This window comes from Nicotiana sylvestris, chromosome 1, assembly GCF_000393655.2.
Source record: "Nicotiana sylvestris chromosome 1, ASM39365v2, whole genome shotgun sequence".
NCBI lineage: Eukaryota > Viridiplantae > Streptophyta > Magnoliopsida > Solanales > Solanaceae > Nicotiana > Nicotiana sylvestris.
The window spans coordinates 148,547,472-148,568,009 of record NC_091057.1 but is presented as its reverse complement, the minus strand read 5'-3'; the positions used below and the strand labels follow the sequence as shown (position 1 = coordinate 148,568,009).

Below are 20,538 nucleotides of genomic sequence, written 5' to 3'. Positions count from 1 at the left end.
ATCAATGAATAAATATAATAAAGCAAACAAAATCAATTTACATACAACTGCTCTAACAAGTATAAAATATAGCATTGGTATACAAAAAGAGTTGATACTGTGTAAAAAGAGATAATAGTCCAAAAATTAGGCTGCTAAATATATGAATCTCATCGAAACAGAAAGGACTTAGAATGAACAAAGTTCATTTTACCTATCTAATTTGATTCACGGTGATCAAATCATCTGGCCAGTCCGTATATGTTTGCATGAATTGATCGATAGTCAGAAAGAGGGCAACTTCTTGCTTACCCACTTCTTTAATACGGGGTTTCAAGTCCACAGTTACACACAGCTAGTTGTGGAGTTCAATTTCTAATTATTGCGAAGCGTAATATAGAATACTAAAAAATAATCATAATTGCAATACATAAGCTCTCTACTACGTATTTTGTCGGACGACTAGGAATGGTTTGAATGTCAACAACAAGCCAATTGCTTCAATCACATTCAGCACAAAGAAAACCACCTGATTACCTGCATTTGAGTAGAACACAACAGAAATAAAGATAGGAGAGAGCAACGAGCAACGCATGTAGAGGTGATAATTACTAGAGTATAGAACATGTTGAGTTCCCACATCGGTAAGCGATGGGTTACTAGGTCTCCTTATATAGTCCTGGGCAATCCTTACTTTATGAGCCGACTTCAAAATGCATTTTATTATCATGGTATCAGAGCAGACCCACCCTTAATTCGTGATTTACTCGATCTGAGGCTCACATCTTATATTGTCCATGCTCCAGATGTCTAGTTCAAAGCGGTTTCCGAACAAATTACTACGGGCAGTATATTATGAAATGTCACTTGCTCAGACTCCTAATAAATTTTATATATTTGACCCTAGTTTCCATATTTTTGACACTTATTTATTCCAGATACCATTTCACAAAGCTTATGGCTTATAACAATCACTGTCGTCACGCTGATCTGCGATGTGTCGAAATTTCGCAGCAATAAGGCAAAGTCCACCACCCATTCCATACAAACCAAGGCACAACAAATTCCTAGCTATTGTAGAAATATGATTTGAGAAATGAGTTTGATCATTACCTGGAAGAAAGGAAGCATCAAGCCTTTTCTGTGCCCAAGAGAAGCTGCACAAAACAAAACAAAACAAAAAGGGACAACTTTAGCTGTAAGAAAACAGATGCATGTTTTTTCTAAAGCAAAACCAGGTAATCTGCGAGTTCTCAAGCAAAGATGTGAAACACATTCAATTCCCAACCCTGCTATCATTAACAGAAAAGAAGGTAGTCTGTCTAGGACAAGAAGATCAATCGCTATATTGCGTTCTAAAGTCAAACATTCAATTTGGAAACAGCGATCCAGTTTCCCTCTCATTTTCTCAAATGTAATAGATAGTTTATTCGAAGATCAGAATCGAAAGTGTCTACTGATACTAAGACGATGTTGGACCTACGTTTTCTGATTTATGGCTCAACATTCAGAGAGCCAATGCAGTCTGTTCTACTCCTACAATGGTTTCTGCTGCTACTATGAACTCTGCTTCATTAATGCAGACTTGCAGGTACATCGGGTCACTAAAAACAATTATGACTGACCAAATGCCTCGCAAGGAAATTAGGCTCATGGTTTAATAATATAGATAAGAATAGATCGGTCTGTTGATCCATATATCGAGTCTTAACACTTTCCTTCCTATTTTTTTCTTCTCTTTTTGGTAATCTCATACGTCTGACAAAACAAACTTGCCGTAAGTTCAAAATAACAAATTAATATTCACTATGTTTTCTGTCTAGGGATGCCAGGCCATCATCACAGGCACTCATGAATGATGCATGTAAATGGGGAAAACCAAGAGACTTTATGTATGAAAATCATTATGTCCACTCAACTGAAAGGATTGAATCCACACTGTATGTCCAAAACATTCTTCTGTTGAGGTATATATTTAGACTACCTTCTAGACGACCTCTGTTGAGGTGGAACATTGGATGTGCTATTCCTTCATGGATTACAATCATATGAACAAGTTCATGCACACTGCTGATTCCAATCTTCATGATTTTACAACAATGGGAATAATGGTTACGATGATTTAGTTGGATAAGGGGCAGTGCTATTCTTTTAATACAAGATTTCGACTATTGGCCAGTGGCCAACTGGCCATTAGCACTTGAGATGGTCATAAGGTTATAGCCTTTAACAGGTTCACTTGAAAATGTGAAGGTTAACCACCATATTACAGGGTTACATTAGTATGCTTCTCCTAGTTAAAGATCACGAAAACCATATTATATCAGGAGAATTTGAAACAATGAAGTAAGAAGAAATTCGTCTGCATCCTAGCCTATTTGCTCTAGTATGCAATAACACTTTAAACAAGTTCTCTTAAATTAATGTCTTTACTCTTTACTGAGGCTGAAAAGGAGAATGCTTCTACTTCTTTCACATCATAAATGATAAAAGTTTAAAGTTTATTTAATTCTAATAAATTAGAAATTGAGAAGTAGCTAGGAAACAAGTGAACTCACAGTGCTCCACCCCCTGCTGGGCCAAGAGCTTTAAAAAATGACATTCCTGTCATGGCAAGTCCATTAGCAGCTCCCCTTTGTCGCTGGTCCTGCGGTTGTAAATTACTCGACGTCAATCAAAGACCAAACAAAGCATATTGCATGGACAATATAATGCTTCTGCAGTTGACAATTACAAGATCTAGCTTTCAAAGGAGGGAGTAAAGATAAATTTACCACTGCGTTGTTTTGTAATATGAACAACCCGGTTATGATAGAGATCTGGAGGCAATTCAAAGTAAATGTTAGAATCTGGGACAATAAATTTCAATATTTGGATGTAGAGTATTGTCCAAGTATATAATTTTTGCTTCCCACATGATTGGCATATAATATTCTTGTGACAAATTACTAGTTCAAAACGCAAATAGATTTCCTTTTTTTTTATTGGGTTCTTCCGATCATTTTTCTAAAGAACATTTACTAATTTGAAAAGTAGACAAAACTTCTTCCTATTTCACCAGAGGTGAAGCATATGGGACAGTTCCAATAGTACTTGTTCCCAACAAGACGAGAAACAGAAGTCCTCCAAAAGCATTCTCTTAAAACGTTGACTACCAAGTGGTTAAGTAAATTTACTATGCTAAATGCACTAAAAGACTAAGAATCTCACATTCACTTCCATATATCATGCATAATCTTGATTGTGGTCTTGAACTTTGTATGCAAGTCAACAATAGATTGAGTGGTAAGATAAATTACTGACACCAGAAAAGCACTTACAGACAACGCATTCTTCATCATGGATGCAAAATTAATCACCACAGAGAGGGTGATCCCAGACAGCATAGCGATATAAGGGTAACTCGCCAGTAACGGAATTGACAAAACCTGATCATATTACAAGCCTTTCAGGAAACCTGGTCATAGAACTCAAGAATTTAACATATTGAACAAATCAAGGGCTTACTCCTGCAACTCGAGCAGTGATGATAGGGCCAAAATACTTGGCAACCAACGGATACAAAAAAAGTTGAAAGACGAGAAGGCCAAACCCTGAAATTGCCACCATTTCAGTATCCAACATCGTACAATAATATGAAATGAGATGTACTCTGTATGTCAAACAAGTCAGCACAGGATTCGGTAAGATAATTCTTCTATAAACTATCAATCTAAAAATCCCTAGTTATGCTTGACTTTCTCGAGAATGGTAATATTCTCGCTACAGAGATGTGCTCTAGCATGTATTCAAGAATGAAACCTGAACAAACAATCCAAATAAAGACCATTCTACAGAGATATTGGCATAAGTAACTGATGATTATCAAGAATGATCACGTGTTCCGCAATCACGGCCAACATAGAGTAAGTTTCAGTTTAAGTTAAAAAGACCTTGATATCGACAAATCTTCCAACTGGAGGCATAAGCAGAGAGAGGAACTAACGAGTTACTCTGTTACTATCATAGGATTCGATAAAGTAATAAAGTAGTCGTCATAAACATAAAAGTTGGAACAAGAATGCCTCTGAATAACATTTTATGTACTTTAGACATATTTGATGGATCAGGAGTTACTTTGGTGCAATAAATCACACAAGTTTCTTTCTCAAACTCTTGATTAGATATGACAAGCATAAAAGAATAATTAGTTGTTACAACATCTGTAGGGGAGAATGTGGGGCTGAAACTTTAAGGCAATAACCATTGACAGCACCAGCCTACGGTGTGCCTAAACCACAGAGAATATTCATGTTTCTTTATTAAGTTTTACAGTAAATTCATTACGTACGGGTTTATAGATCAAATACTGCGCTCCCTTTTTCTTTTTCACCAATTTTGTGCTTCCTTTAACTCTTTTCTTTACTATTTATTTAGTTGGCATTAATAGGTCTAACAGTAATTATTTGAAAGGATTGTATCAAACTATCTTTTCATAGATCAAGATTCCTAATTTCATAAGGTGTTAATTTGATTGTGTGATGCATTGCATTACAACAAGGCGCTTCTTCCAAATCTCATTTAGAGATGGAGAATAGACGAAGAAAAAAATTGGGAAGAGATTAATTCGAAAAAGAAATGTCAAATAAGATTCATCTATCCATAAAAAGAATAGAAATTATGAGAAGATTGGCTTGCACCTGAGAACGATAGTACTTCACCAACATCAGCAGTTGAATAATTTAAGCCGCCAAACTTTCTGGGGCTCACAGCCCATAATGAGAAAATCTGCAGAAGCAAATAGGTTCGGAATGATGCAATGAATTGTTATGCAATAACCCTTGGGCCTGAGAATTGAAAGAACTACGCATTTCCTCATAGGAACATCTGCAAATTAGATCAATTACTCTATGGATCATACGTATTAATTGAGAATGCCAAAAACCTACTAAGTAATTAAATAGAATGCATTTGTGTTTTACATTACAACACTTTATAACTAATAATAGCCAAAAGGTAAAGCAAAAAGTGGAGGTTTTTTGAAGTCTTAAGTCCTCTTGATATGATCAATTTGTCGTTCTTCTTTCTTCATATACCCCAAAAGTTGCTAATAACATATGAATTAAGATTAACAAATGGAACAATGACCACACAGCACCAGGAATCAGGAATTAGGAATTTGGAAACTTAAACAAATAAAGATTGAAGTGAGAATTTAGCACTTAAGTTTTCAAAGAAAGAATTAAGCTACAAAAGTTTACAACGAAGGCAGGGGCTGAAACATTGTACCGGTCCACTATTGGTAAACGGAACAGTATCCATTGTTGTTACTCAGATACCCTCTAAAGCAATGAGTAACATGTATATTCAGCTTTCAATAGCCATGAGCCTAGGATTTTTATGCAGAAGGTTGAGCTGCAGAACTCTAAAAGAGACACTTATCTCGTTGTCGTAGAGACGACACATTCACTTTCATAGTTACCATGCAGTAGAAAATAATTGAGCAGATATCAACATAAAACATAAACCAATGAGGATCTGAGATATTCCTAAGGATGAAAGAAAGTTGTTTCAACAATGTCATTGCAATTACACTGTGCAATCAACTAGATGTCAAACTATATAGATGCATATCTTTTACTTTTTGATAAAAGAGAGATGTGTTCATAATCATGATGCGGTGATTATATCCTATGCTTATTAGTGGATATGGAATACCTCTGAGTAAGCCATATCGTGAAGAGCGAAGATGCAGTATAGTATGATTGATGACATCAATGCCCAGTTCTTGAAAAGATTTTCCTTTGGGATTGATTCATTTCCTTCTTTTGTATCTGATGCAGCTTCCAGAGCCTTATAAGAATCTTGAGGTGGCATTTCTGAATCATGAATGTGTAGTGTTTCCTGCAATCCATAAGCTGTAGGGATGAAAATTCTACAATTTTCCAGTTCAGCTAAAACTGGGAAATCGGAGAAGACACCTGACAAACTGACTGTTGAAGTTTGGCAAAATGCCAAAGTCCCACATTGGTTGGGAGTTAAGTTTGGAGGGGATTTTTCCCCTATAAAAGAAAGCCTAATGTTTAGGATTGATACACACCTCTCATTTGCCTTCTCATCTGTTTAAGGCATTTGTATCTTCTCTCTTTAGTATTATTTCACTTGTATTTTTGGAGTGGAATAAAATATTGGTTGTGTCCGAGGAGTAGGCAAAATTAGCCGAACCTCGTAAATTCTGGTGTTCCCTTTATTATTGCTTTATTGTCTTATTTATTATTTGGTGGCTGTCATAATTTTTGGTATAGTAGTTGTGACTTATTCACACTCTATACATTTGGCTTCCGCAACAATTGGTATCAGAGCCAAGGTACTGTCTAAGTATGCTCTGTGGTTGCAGCATAGTCTGATCTTCCACATCAGAAAAGATTTATCTTGGTAACTGAGTCAAGGTTCTGTCTGAGTATGCTCTGTAGTTGCAGCTTAGTCTGATCTTCTACATCAGAAAGGAAATAATCTTGATTTGTGTCGTCAGCTATTAAATAATATTTGTGTCAAATATGGGAGACAATAAACAAGAAGAATCTACATCAAGTGTCAACAATACGTCATCATTGGCATCTTCGCTTATGACAAGAATTGTGTCAAATGCGAAATTTGCGGTAGAAATTTTTGACGGGTCCGGACATTTTGGGATGTGGCAAGGCGAGGTTCTAGATGTCCTTTTTCAACAAGGGCTAGATCTGGCCATTGAAGAAAAGAAACCAGATGTTATTGGAGAAGAAGATTGGAGAATTATCAACCGTGTTGCTTGCGGTACCATTCGATCCTACCTTGCTAGAGAGCAGAAATATCCATACACAAAGGAAACTTCTGCAAGTAAATTATGGAAAGCACTGGAGGATAAATTTTTGAAGAAAAACAGTCAAAATAAATTGTACATGAAGAAGAGACTGTTTCACTTCACCTATGTTCCTGGTACCACGATGAATGAACATATCACCAGTTTCAATAAGTTGGTCACAGATTTGCAAAATATGGATACAACTTATGATGATGGTGACTTGGCCTTAATGTTGTTGGCGTCACTTCCTGATGAGTACGAGCACCTTGAAACTACTCTACTCCATGGAAATGACGAAATTTCTCTCAGAGAAGTTTGTTCAGCTTTGTACAGCTATGAACAAAGAAAGCGAGAAAAACAGAAGGGCGGAGAAGGAGAAGCACTGTTTGTGAGGGGTCGTCCTCAAAATCAAACGAGGACAAAGAAGGGAAGATCCAAGTCAAGATCCAGACCCAGCAAAGATGAATGTGCCTTTTGTCGAGAAAAAGGGCACTGGAAGAAAGACTGTCCGAAGTTGAAGAATAAGGCCAAACATAACAATGGAAAGGCTATTATGGATTCAAATGTAGCTGATTGTGATGATTCAGACTTCTCATTAGTTACAACAGAGTCATCAACATCATCAGACATATGGTTGATGGACTCGGCTTGTAGCTATCATATGTGTCCCAACAGGGACTGGTTCGTGGAATTTCAAGAAGGAGAATATGGAGTCATCCACACAGCGGATAACAGCCCTCTTACCTCATATGGCATTGGTTCAATACGATTAAGGAACCATGATGGAATGATCAGAACATTGATAGATGTTCGATATGTACCGGATTTGAAGAAGAATCTCATCTCTGTGGGAGCCCTAGAATCAAAAGGGTTCAAAATCATTGCAGAAAATGGAGTGATGAGAGTATGCTCCGGTGCACTAGTGGTAATGAAGGCTAATCGGAAGAATAATAATATGTATCGCTATCGTGGCAGTACAGTTATTGGGACAGCGACAGTGACATCCAGTGACGACAAAGAGGCAGAAGCAACCAAGCTATGGCACATGCGCTTGGGACATGCTGGAGGAAAATCCTTGAAAACTCTATCAGATCAAGGATTGTTAAAAGGAGTAAAGGCTTGCAACTTGGAGTTTTGTGAGCATTGTGTCAAAGGGAAACAGACAAGGGTTAAATTTGGTACAGCGATCCATAATACTAAAGGCATTTTGGATTATGTACACTCTGATGTTTGGGGTCCTTCCAAAACACCTTCATTGGGTGGGAAGCACTATTTTGTAACCTTTGTTGATGATTTTTCTCGAAGAGTGTGGGTGTATACAATGAAAAACAAAGATGAAGTGCTGGGAATTTTTCTCAAATGGAAGACGATGGTGGAGAATCAAACAGGCAGGAGGATCAAGTGTATTCGCACAGACAATGGAGGTGAATACAAAAATGATCATTTCAATAAGGTCTGTGAAAATGATGGCATCGTCCGACACTTCACTGTTAGACATACACCACAACAGAATGGAGTGGCAGAACGTATGAACCGGACCTTGCTGGAGAAGGTACGGTGTATGTTGTCCAATGCTGGCTTGGGCAAAGAATTTTGGGCTGAGGCAATTACATATGCATGCCACCTCATTAATCGTCTACCATCTGCTGCTATTGATGGCAAAACACCATTTGAAAAATGGTACGGAAAACCTGCTGTAGATTATAACTCTTTGCACGTGTTTGGCTCAACTGCATATTATCATGTGACGGAGTCAAAATTGGATCCAAGGGCAAAGAAGGCTATTTTTATGGGAATTACTTCTGGAGTCAAAGGATATCGCTTATGGTGTCCTATGACAAAGAAAGTAATATTCAGCAGAGATGTTACCTTTGATGAATTTGCTATGGTAAATAAGGTAACAGAAGATACCAAACAAAATGAAGGTGCTTCTAAGCAGGTGGAGTTTGAGGGAAAATTTATTTTTCCTACACAAGAAGCAGAGGAGGAAACAAATGAAGATTACCCTCTGGAAGGAGAGCCAGTAGAGGAGATTCCAACTCAGGAATCTCAACAACAACTTGAATCAATAGCAACCAGCAGGCCAAAAAGAACAATAACGAAACCTGTTCGTCTCATAGAGACGGTTGCTTGTGCAACCTCAATTGTAGCTGATGATGTTCCTACTACTTATAAAGACGCTGTTCAAAGTTCAGAAGAAGATAAGTGGAGGATTGCCATGAATGATGAGATACAGTCCCTTCATCAGAATCATACATGGAGATTGGCCAATCTCCCGAAGGGAAAGAAAGCAATTGGGTGCAAATGGGTATTTGCAAAGAAGGAAGGATTTCCTAACCAAGTAGATGTTCGCTACAAAGCAAGATTGGTGGCCAAAGGATATGCTCAAAAGGAGGGAATTGATTACAATGAAGTGTTTTCTCCAGTTGTAAAACATTCCTCCATTAGAATTATGTTGGCTTTGGTAGCACAATTGGATTTGGAACTAGTTCAGATGGATGTAAAAACTGCGTTTTTACATGGAAACTTGGAGGAGGAAATCTACATGACTCAGCCAGAAGGATTCAAAGTTGCTGGAAAAGAAAATATGGTGTGCAAACTTGAAAAATCGTTGTACGGATTGAAACAATCTTCTAGACAATGGTACAAGCGATTTGACGAGTTTATGTTGCGGCAAGGGTACAAGAGAAGCAAATACGATCATTGTGTGTATTTGCACAAGCTTAAAGATGGTTCCTTTGTATATCTTCTCCTATATGTTGATGATATGTTGATAGCTTCCAAGAATTTGGAAGAAATTGATAAGTTGAAGATTCAACTGAAGAAGGAGTTCGAGATGAAGGATTTGGGTGAGGCAAAGAAAATTCTTGGCATGGAGATAATTAGAGATAGACGTTCAAAGAAACTCTGTTTATCTCAAAAGGAATATTTGAAGAGAGTACTTCAACGTTTTGGCATAGATGACAAGACTAAGCCAGTTAGTACTCCACTTGCTTCCCATTTTAAGCTAAGTACTACTATGTCGCCAATGGATGAAGCTGAACGAGAGTATATGTCAAAGGTACCATACGCAAATGTTGTTGGTAGCTTGATGTATGCAATGGTTTGCACAAGGCCTGACATTTCACAAGCTGTTGGAGTTATTAGCAGATATATGCACAATCCAGGGAAGGAGCATTGGCAAGCTGTGAAGTGGATTCTACGGTATATTCATAATACTGTAGATGTCGGGTTAGTTTTTGAGCAGGAAGACAATCAGTCTGTAGTTGGATATTGTGACTCAGATTTTGCGGGTGATATGGACAAACGAAGATCAACTACTGGTTATGTGTTTACTTTTGCAAAGGCACCAGTTAGTTGGAAGTCTACTTTGCAGTCAACAGTTGCTTTGTCTACAACAGAGGCAGAGTACATGGCTATTACAGATGCTGTGAAAGAGGCAATTTGGCTTCAAGGATTGCTAAAGGAGCTTGGTGTTGAACAAAAAGGTATCACAATTTTTTGTGATAGTCAAAGTGCTATTCAATTAGCGAAGAACCAAGTTTATCATGCAAGGACGAAGCACATTGATGTTCGGTATCATTTCGTACGAGAAATCATAGAAGAAGGTGGAGTCACGGTGAAGAAAATTCATACTACAGAGAATCCTGCTGATATGCTGACAAAGGTGGTGACTGCGGTCAAGTTTCAACATTGTTTGGATTTGATCAACATTGTTGAACACTGAAGATTGAAGATGAAGACACAACCAAAATTTGTTATTGAGAGAGAATTGAAAATGTGGAATTTTGCCAAGGTGGAGATTTGTTGAAGTTTGGCAAAATGCCAAAGTCCCACATTGGTTGGGAGTTAAGTTTGGAGGGGATTTTTCCCCTATAAAAGAAGGCCTAATGTTTAGGATTGAAACACACCTCTCATTTGCCTTCTCATCTGTTTAAGGCATTTGTATCTTCTCTCTTTAGTATTATTTCACTTGTATTTTTGGAGTGGAATAAAATATTGGTTGTGTCCGAGGAGTAGGCAAAATTAGCCGAACCTCGTAAATTCTGGTGTTCCCTTTATTATTGCTTTATTGTCTTATTTATTATTTGGTGGCTGTCATAATTTTTGGTATAGTAGTTGTGACTTATTCACACTCTATACATTTGGCTTCCGCAACACTGACAAAGTAATATCAAAACGAAAAGAGAGAAAGACACGCGGACTGATGTGGTCCGTGAAACCAGGTAAGATGAAGAATTGAATCCTTAATAATTAAGTGTTCATTCAACCCCGAAACACCAGAACTTCCCTCTTATAGCAACTCCTTATCCTACTCAATACGGTCCCAAAAATGTAAGGGCAACAAACTTTCCACTCAATCCTCCACTTACCAAATTGAGGCTTAGTTTTCCTCTCCTTCAATATGTTATAGGCTCCCAACTCTAACAACGAAAAAGAAAAGAACAAACCTCAATTTCTAGGATTCAGTTTGAAGTGCAACTAGAACTGCCCCTACCCCATCCTGCATCACCAAATGCACCAAAGCTGAAAAACAACTTGGAAGGATCAAAAGGGAAAAGATGGCTAGACAAATCTCACTCTCAACAATAAAGTAAAACGAATATCTGAAACTATACGTAATCATATCCATTAAAAATTTATGCAAAGTTCCATTTGGCCCCGGAGGTGAAATACTGACTCTTTCATGTAAACCGGAAGGATACATGATTTGACAGAAACAGTGTGTGCCTTGACAAAACCCAAAAGGAATTAACATAATCATAATATAGATTTACCGGCAGCCAAAATGAACCAATAGCCACGACCAAGGAAAACAGTGATATGCATAGGCAAGGCAAGAAGTAGGGAAATCTGCAGAAAAAATATCAAATGTTGGAGCCAGGGAGCACTTCAAGCAACAGAAGAAGATACACAATCATGAAAAGCAAGAGGGCAATATACCTTCCAAATACAGAATCCTTTGAGAATGTGGCTGGATATTTCTCTGCAGGCTAGGGAAAATACAACATTTAGTGAACAGGCATGTAAATTGCCTAAAGCTAAAGGAAATTCTCTTGCTACGATTTGCAGAGAATACTGAAAAATAGAAACACGAAGAATTCAAGGCTAAGAAACTTTCTTCTATCTATGAAAAGAATACCACTTCAAATTCTGTTTTCTGGCAATGCTAGATTTAGCAAATGCGTCTTACAGTTTATCATAAAATGACTGACTCTCTTCCCCTAGCAGAAGGAAGGAATAAAAAAAGGAAATAACTAAGTAAGAAAATAAATACCTGGGCAAGGAAGCCTCCTAAAGCTGGTCCAATAATCAATCCAATGCCCCATGCAGTACTAATCTGAAGTATTCAAACATATAAGAAAAAATAAAATAAAATTCTACAAAAGCCACGGTGTAAATGGTCATTCGGAAATGCATTCTAGTCGCTTTTGTTGTTGGTCTTCCATTATGTACAATCTTGTCATATGTTACAAATCGTTTGCATCACTGAAAAGTGAGAAGTAAGGACATATTACCGTTGACATTCCTAGTGCTTGATATTCTTCACGAAAAATTTCGGCAGCATATGCCTAAACATGGAAGGTCAGTATCTTAACAGAAAAGCTGAGGATGCAGTACTGACGTATAATGGTATCAAACTGATAGATACCTTTATTGGTCCAAGCAAACCATTTAAACTACCGAGAAGAAATCTTGTTATGACTGCCATCCAAAAGTTGATACTAAGACCAAAGAGAGTATTGAAAACAACCCTGAAGCCAAACCAAAGCAAAAAGTATAAAGTTGTATTCTTTGAAATGAATGAAACCTACAAGAAAACATTTCTATAAAGATTAGACATACACTGTAAAAGTGCCGATAATTATTACTGGTTTTCGTCCATATCGATCAGCCACGATTCCCCAAAAGACAGATGTTAAAGCTCTTCCAAGCATATATGCAGAACCTTAAGTATTTCAGGAAATTTATAAGTATTTTCGGACAGAGACTCTATTTGATTATATATCAAGATACAAATCACGGCATGAAATAAGCTTACCTACATAACCTGCATAGGAACCAATATCTTCCTCTCTCTTTGCAATGTGAAAGTCTCTTATCTGTAACATGAGCCAAAATCAGTAAGTCAATGACTGCCACTATAGCATAAACATTATCTTCACAAGAAGGGTGTCATGCACAATTGTATGCATGGTAAATGTGATACTATCAAATAAGCTAAGACTTCAAGCTTACTATCAGATTTTTACTGCTGACTGGAAATAACAGTAGTTAAAAGAATATAACTATACAAACAAAAGTTATATGCAATCAAAAAAAGAACAAAGGAGACCAATAGCAAGTAGCAGAATCTACAATCTTCAATTTGAGGATAGAAAGCCAAACTTCGGCCAAATCTCTACAATGACAATCTTACACAAACACCTTGTTAAGGCCAGTCACTAAGATTAGCAATTATGTTAACATTTATTATAAGGATTGAGTAGACTCACTCCAATCCTGAAAATCAAATAAAAATATCTGAATTTCACTAAAAGCATGTGTATTTCGTAAAACTTGAAATAAAAGAACAGAAAAAAGAGTAGATTAATCTTACCATGAAATAAAGGAATGGAAAGAGAGATGATATTGGAAGTGCTGAAGTGTTGAATCACATGAAAACAAGAAAAAGAATAAAATCATGAGTCTGAATATCAACAGATAAAATCAAAAGCAAAGATACAATTACACATTACAAGGAAAAGCTCTGAGACTTTACACATCTGCATGAATCCAACATACTGATTGTTTGCTGTGGTGACCAGGAAAGCATCAGCCATAGATTACTGTTTGGTGGTGGTTGTCCATAATTATACAGTACATAGGACATGGACCGCATTGAAACAGGAAGTAGGTTTCTCCTTTGACGTTATTTTTATTTCCTGCCATTGGGGTAAAACCTCGGCGGACTCCATGAACAAAGCTTTTTTTATTCTCGATCTACCTTATAAAGGAACTGAACGCGCATAGATTTGTCCGTTTGAAACAAGGTTTCGAAATGTCGAGAAAGCACTTTCTAAACTTCTCTTTAATCACCTACTAACACCTTGTTTGGATTGTTATTACCTATTGTCTCGAATTGTTACTTTAAACATAAATATTTTATTTTGATTGTTACTTGTATTTTGTTATATTGTATCATTAAATTTGTCGTTGTGTAATGACGAAAAATATCACTTTATAGAATGACCAATTTGATGTGGTGGCATTGTTACCTTATTTTTTCTCTCATCTGGCCCCTCCTTATTATTAAAAAATTATATTTTATCTTTTACCCTACATTTTTATATAACAATTCGATTCTATATCATATTTTTTCTTAGTAATACCACGTTTATTCTTCATATTGTTGGTGTGTGACATTATGAAACGACGATAAACGATACAATCTATCCAATTGTTGTATTCACCAAACAATACTGTACAATACAATACAATACGATACATTATGAAACGACGAGTAACAACAATTCAAACAAGTTGTAAGTAGGCTTTTGGACATAAAATTATAATTTTTGAAAAAAAATAGTATTTAGAGTTAAGTTGAAAATGATATTTGAAATTTAAAACTATGTTTGCAGTTTTGTGATTGAAGAATTAGGGTTTTTTTTTAAAAAAAAAAAACTCATTTTTGATTTTTTTTTTTAAAAAACTTACAAAATTTAATGGACAAACACATTTCTAGAAAAGAAATTTTGAAAAAAAAAGAAAAAAAGAACGAGGCCTTAAGTGAATAGACAATTCACGGTAGATGAACCCTTTTAATTTTCCTTCAACTTTACAACGCCCTTTAATACATTTTTTTTTAACTTTATTTTTCTGGGAATCAAGAAGCACCAAACTTGATGAGTTATTAAGGGCAAGGTGAAGTAAGAGCATACTATTGCTATTGAAGACGTTTTCATACAGTTGAAAATGTTAAAAGAAAGGATAATTTTAAAAATTATGTTATGAAACAATAAAAGAAGAAAGAAGAGTTTTGCAGAGAAAAGTAGGGAGGGAGAACTCTTATTGATTTTGGGATGATTTAAAATGAAATAGAACCCTCTATTTATAGGGAGAGGGTGACTTAGTCACCAAGTAATAAACCCTAGAATCTCTCTAGAATATAGACATTCATATTAAATAGAATTATATTTATAACACTCCCCCTTGAATATCTATTCAACAGATAATGTGCCTCGTTAAAACCTTAACTAAATAAAACCCAATGGGAAAAAAAATCTAGAAAAGGAAAAAGAGTACACATATCTAACAATACGCCTTTTGATTGCCTCGTTAAAAACCTTGCAAGGAAAACCCAGTGGGACAAAACTTTGTAAGAGAAAAAGGGTACAACGTGTATTAACTCCCCCTGATGAGAGCATTAATTCACATCTTTAAGTATTTGCATTCCAATCTTGTGCACCATCTTTAAACGATCTTTGGTAGAGACTTGATAAACAAATCAACTATATTAACTTGAATGAATATATTGCATCTTGAAATCATCATTCTTGATAGAGATGTAATGTCTTCATAAACTGCCGTAGAATGGCCTTTTCAATATCTCCATAGAGGTATTCTCGCTATCACATTATCGTGCTTATAGTTATAGCAAAATACATATGTGCACAAATTACACTTATCATACAGTACTTCGGGACCAAGTATTGTATATGCTTCAAGCGATTTAAATCCTTCAAGGATTGTCATATAAGTTAAGTCATATAAGACATATAATAGACTTTAGATGCATATCAAGTTTTTATGTTATGCTAGATATATAAGATATCAAAAACTGATTGCACATACCATTGACTTTATACTTTCAAGTATTTGAACAACATAGACAAAATTATATGTCTTTCATATGGAATCAATTCTACTTGAATTATGTCTCTTCCATTTGGCCAATACTTTTGTGTCTATATTCGATAGACTTAAGATCCTCATCTATACTTAGCGCTATGATAGATGTCGTCGACAAACATTTTATATCGGTTCCAATATTTTTTCATAAAGACATAACATAGATATCTCTTCATTCATATATTCAGGTACATGAATATCTCATGAGACTTTATGAAGTGTTATGTCATGTGATCTTCTAGATCACTTGCCTCCTTTATTATGATCATTTTGATCATTTGCTCATCTTCTTTATCAAGAAGTTCTATTTGAAACCGATTTGTCTATACGCTTTAAGTATACCATAAACTTTGTCCTTCTAGGACTTAATATGAGCATTTGCAACGAGAATATAGTTACTTTCTTTGGGTCAGCAAATGTGTTTGGCATGCTTTGCAATATATTGCAGATGAATTATCTATTTATGAACTTCAAGTTCATATTATCTTATTCGAGGATCGAGATGTATAAATAATAATTCATTCCACGTAACTTTTTCTCAATTGTTTATCTTGTCTCCCCCTCATGTTAGAAAAACTAACTTTTTCCCTCAATTTTGGGAATCCATCTTTGTGCGTTATGGTGTTAATCAATATATACAACGCACATCAATAATAACAAGATGGAATTATTTGGTTCCTGACCCAAACAACTTGTGATGGGAGAATATAATATATTTTCGTATATAACGTATATCAAACTGATATAGATAACTTCGTTCTCATAAGCAATATTTTAGCAGTTAAGTGGAGGCACTAAATAAATCATTTTGCTAAACCAACTGTGATGTAACCCAACTTATTAAGATAAAATATCTTGGATAGAAAATCTGGAAATTAAGCTCTAATTTAAATTATTGAGCAAATTACCTCGCAAACACCAAGTTGCAGGTTAATAATAATCGCACATGTAACCATCTCATAGATGCATCTTATGTGGTATATATGGCAGGTGAATGAGCCCATATTCACTTTTGATATTTCCAGCATTCATGGGATTCAATCCCAATATTAGTTGGTCAATTAATTAACGAGAACAAGCAATATAAGAGAATTCGTAAAGAACTTTCTAGTTCTTTAATATTTACCCATGTGAATTCTCTATTATTTTTGCACATCATACTTAAATTGATATGGCCAAACCAATTATGCCAACTGAATAAATTATCAATATTGATAAAGTTCAGGTTTACAGCATGACGTGTGCAATTATCGATAAACACCAAGTTTATTATGATATGGGTTTTTATATCAATAAACATCCACTTTAGTGTGGTATTCTATTATTTGTGTAGTACAAACTGGAGAATAAAGCGGGTAGCTTTTCACATACATATTATCCCGCTACAAGTTGTAGTAATAAAAGATATTAAATCTTTCCTTTATTTATAGTCTCAATATAATCAACCGTTTTCGCGTGTACTTTGGAACTGAATAAGTTTCTTTGAGATTTACTACAACACAATACCTTATTGGTAATTAATTGTGTTTCTCCAAAATAGTAATAATTGGCTCTTCCAGAGCTCTCAATTAATTCGATACTACCACATATTCATCAACATCCATATGATGAATATCTTTTTTAAAGAGAAAGTTATACCATTATGGTTATGGTCAAAATTATATGCAAGATCTGTTTCTTGCATTACCGTTGTCTTTTAATAATTACATTGCCAAAATATTTTGGCGTACAATAAGTACGTGATTCTGAACCATAGATGAAGGATATTTTTCATAATAAGTCATTAATATAAATATCTTCATTTTTACATAAATTTGATGAGCACGTTGTTAGTCTCAGCAAGAAACTCGTTCCTCTTAAATGGTTTCCACCTATTCTTTTTCTTAAATTTTACTTTCTTATTTATTATTTACCCTGACTTTTAATTGCTGTGCAACAAAGCTTCGGTTTCCAACAATGTCTTATCAAACCAAAAAAGTGAAACCAATCCATACACACACAAGCACGTACTAATGAATTCAAATGAATATAAATATTGATTTTTATAGAGATTTTTGAGAATAGAGTTATATATTTTTCTCATAAAAACGTTATCAGAACATATTCATGATACTTGTTTGAATTTTTTATTCTTCTATATAGAATTATTTTGGAGGCATTTGTTTATTATTTTATTAATGAAAGGTTAGTCAAGTTTGAAACCATAGTAAGGACGTTATTAGATCTATGAAAGGACTAATTCTCATATCTCATGGTACAGTGAAACTTTTAACATATGGATGTACATTAATAGGTTCTGGATGTGTGTGTTTTTTGATAGGAAAATATTTTTCAATTTTTTCATGTTTGTTGATTTAAATATTTAAAAAAAAGTTTGAGAAAAATATTTTTCCTACAAAAGGAGGAAAAAAAACTCTTTTTCAACTTTCTCCACCAACCTTCACCCTCACCCACCATCCACCCCTACCCCCACCCCCACCCCCACCGCCGAGGACATGACCCCGCCATCCCTCGCACCCATTACCCACGCCTCACCCCCCCTAACTCCGCCACCCTCACCCTATAGCATTTGCCGAAATTATATACTTTCCAAAAAAAAAATTACTCATTAACCAATTATTAAAAAAAAATTCCGAAATTTTTTTCCACTCACCAGCCAAATATAAAAAAATAAGTGATAAAATCACTCATTTTCTAGAAAAATATTTTCAAAGAAAACTTTTTCAGAAGAATATTCTCTTCGTACCAAACACACCCTCTATGTTCATTCATTTGTTGAATTCTCGCAAAAATATATATTGACATATCGAATATTTCATATGTAACTCTAATAAGTTAAATGAATTGAAGGTGCGTTTAATGTGAACAGAAAAAGAGGGATTACAAAAAATATTTGGTGAAATTCATTTTATATATATCCAACAAACCAACGTAACCGATTTATTTCTATATGTAAAAATAAAATCAAGTCGAACTAAGAACCCTTATCCCCCACATAAAGCCTCGTCTAGAGTGTGTTAGGTGTGAAAAATTTATTTTCATGGAAAACGAAACTCCAAAAAATTTCATGCAAAATGTTTTTTGATATTTAGTTGGTGAGTGAAACTTTTTTTTTATAAAAATACATTAAATATTTATAATATATTAGCAAAGTGATTTTTCCTGTTTTGATGAAAAATATTTTTTTCATAACTAAACACTAGAAAATGACTTCCTTAAGTAAAAACAAAATGTCTGAAATTTTCAGACAAGCCAAATACACCTTAAGATAAAGAAAACGGAAAAAATGACAGACAGTACGCATACTAAACAATCAAACACCAGCAGTAGACACTTGCTTTTGTGATCTCTGAAAAATATTTTCATTTGATTTTCGTAAAAGTCTCTTTTGAACTTAAGCAGATGACTTGGTTTAAAAAGCTTTCTAGAAAGTGCGCCCTTTTTATTTAGCCATCTTTTTTTTTTTCTTTTTTGTAAATTTATTTTTTTTTAAAAAGAGAAATTAATAAATCATCCATATCCAAGAGGACTTGCTAAATGATGCTAATCAGATAAGAAGTATTCATTTGGAAAGAAATATCATAATCAACATGAAATTACTATAATAATGATGTTAATAGTAAGATAATGAGAAGATTAAAGTTAGATTATATTACCAAAGATGATGATGGGAAAACATTTTAGAACCAAAAATAATAAAACTTCTATGAAGTATTCTGAGTAGTATGTAGTGCCATCAAAATGGTAAACTTTTGCTCACATCTTCACCACTTAGAACCAAATTCCCAATAAAAGAAATGGAAAAAAAAAATCACACAAGAGCGCATAGTACTAAACAAACTAAGAAAATTAAATGAAATTAGTGTCGTATTAAGATTAATTTGGCCGCAAAACATGGTATTATTAATTGGCAAAACATATTACTTCCTCCTTTCCGGTTCAGGTGAACTTGTTTCCTTTTTGGTTCGTTTAAAAAAAAATGGCCTCTTTCTAAATTTGGTAACAATTTAGCTTAAACTTACAATTCTATCCTTAATGAGAAACTTTTATAACCATACAAATACTCTGGGCCTTTTTTTAATTTGTTTAGGACCACAAATTCCAAAAGTCTTTATTTTTTCTTAAACTCTGTGTCCAGTCATACAAATTCACATAAATTAAAACGGAGAGAGTATGTGATTTTATTTTGGTTGGCATAATTATCCAATACTTATACAAAGATAACAATTATCCAATAGAATAGTCGAGAAGGACGCTAACTGCCTGGACAGCATCGTCGTAATAAAATTAAGAATAAAAAGTGAAAGGTAATTAATTACCTGTGCCAAGGACCACAACCCATACAGTGAAGAGCTCTTTAATGGGCAAACCACGTTGGCCTGCCTTGTGCAGATCCACCTTACAACCGGGGCAATTCTCATAGTATCTTTTATTCAGCAGCGTCTCCTTAATTCCCTCTTCGCCGCCCTCCATTTTTGTTTAACTACCAAGCTTTAATTGGGGAGAGAGGAGGAAGAAGAATAGTAGAAAACGAAAGCGTTTATCTCTCACATGCACCACATCTTTCTTTTTTGGCTCATTTCTAGTCACGTGTACATATATCGATGCAATTTTCTGATCATGTAAATCGTGGATTTTCTCCGTCTCTCTATCTCTCTGTGTCCTTTTTTTTTTCTTAATAATTACTCGTTCAACTGCGCAACCAAATTTACAGCTTGTTTGGACGGTTATTATGTATGGTATTGTTTTTTTAATATTATTACTTATTTTAATTATTATTTAAATTGTATTACATCGTATTATTAAATTCGTCGTTATATAATATTTTTGGAGATTTAGTGTGG

General features: G+C 34.9%; 1 protein-coding gene across 1 annotated transcript; it reads right to left on the bottom strand.

Annotated features, from left to right (window-relative positions):
* Positions 1-53: 53 nt before the first annotated feature.
* LOC104226145 (protein ZINC INDUCED FACILITATOR-LIKE 1-like) lies at positions 54-20,292 on the bottom strand. The gene is made up of 17 exons (XM_009778040.2): positions 20,014-20,292; positions 13,401-13,441; positions 12,843-12,903; positions 12,647-12,749; positions 12,453-12,555; positions 12,319-12,372; positions 12,078-12,140; positions 11,744-11,793; positions 11,578-11,653; positions 5,677-5,862; positions 4,659-4,746; positions 3,487-3,572; positions 3,300-3,407; positions 2,754-2,798; positions 2,538-2,626; positions 1,093-1,136; positions 54-516 (listed from the first exon to the last, which is right to left on the bottom strand). Exons 1-17 carry the CDS (start codon positions 20,165-20,167, stop codon positions 422-424), a joined length of 1,446 nt encoding a protein of 481 aa, XP_009776342.1. The 5' UTR covers positions 20,168-20,292; the 3' UTR covers positions 54-421.
* Between the last annotated feature and the right edge of the window lie 246 nt (positions 20,293-20,538).

Excerpts from the sequence above, each read along its gene's own strand:
- LOC104226145 (XM_009778040.2), bottom strand. The coding sequence starts at position 20,167 with ATGGAGGGCGGCGAAGAGGGAATTAAGGAGACGCTGCTGAATAAAAGA. Across the intron at positions 12,141-12,318 it reads AAGCACTAGGAATGTCAACG|ATTAGTACTGCATGGGGCAT; the intron begins GTAATATGTCCT and ends TGAATACTTCAG. Across the intron at positions 517-1,092 it reads TGATGCTTCCTTTCTTCCAG|GTAATCAGGTGGTTTTCTTT; the intron begins GTAATGATCAAA and ends ACTCAAATGCAG.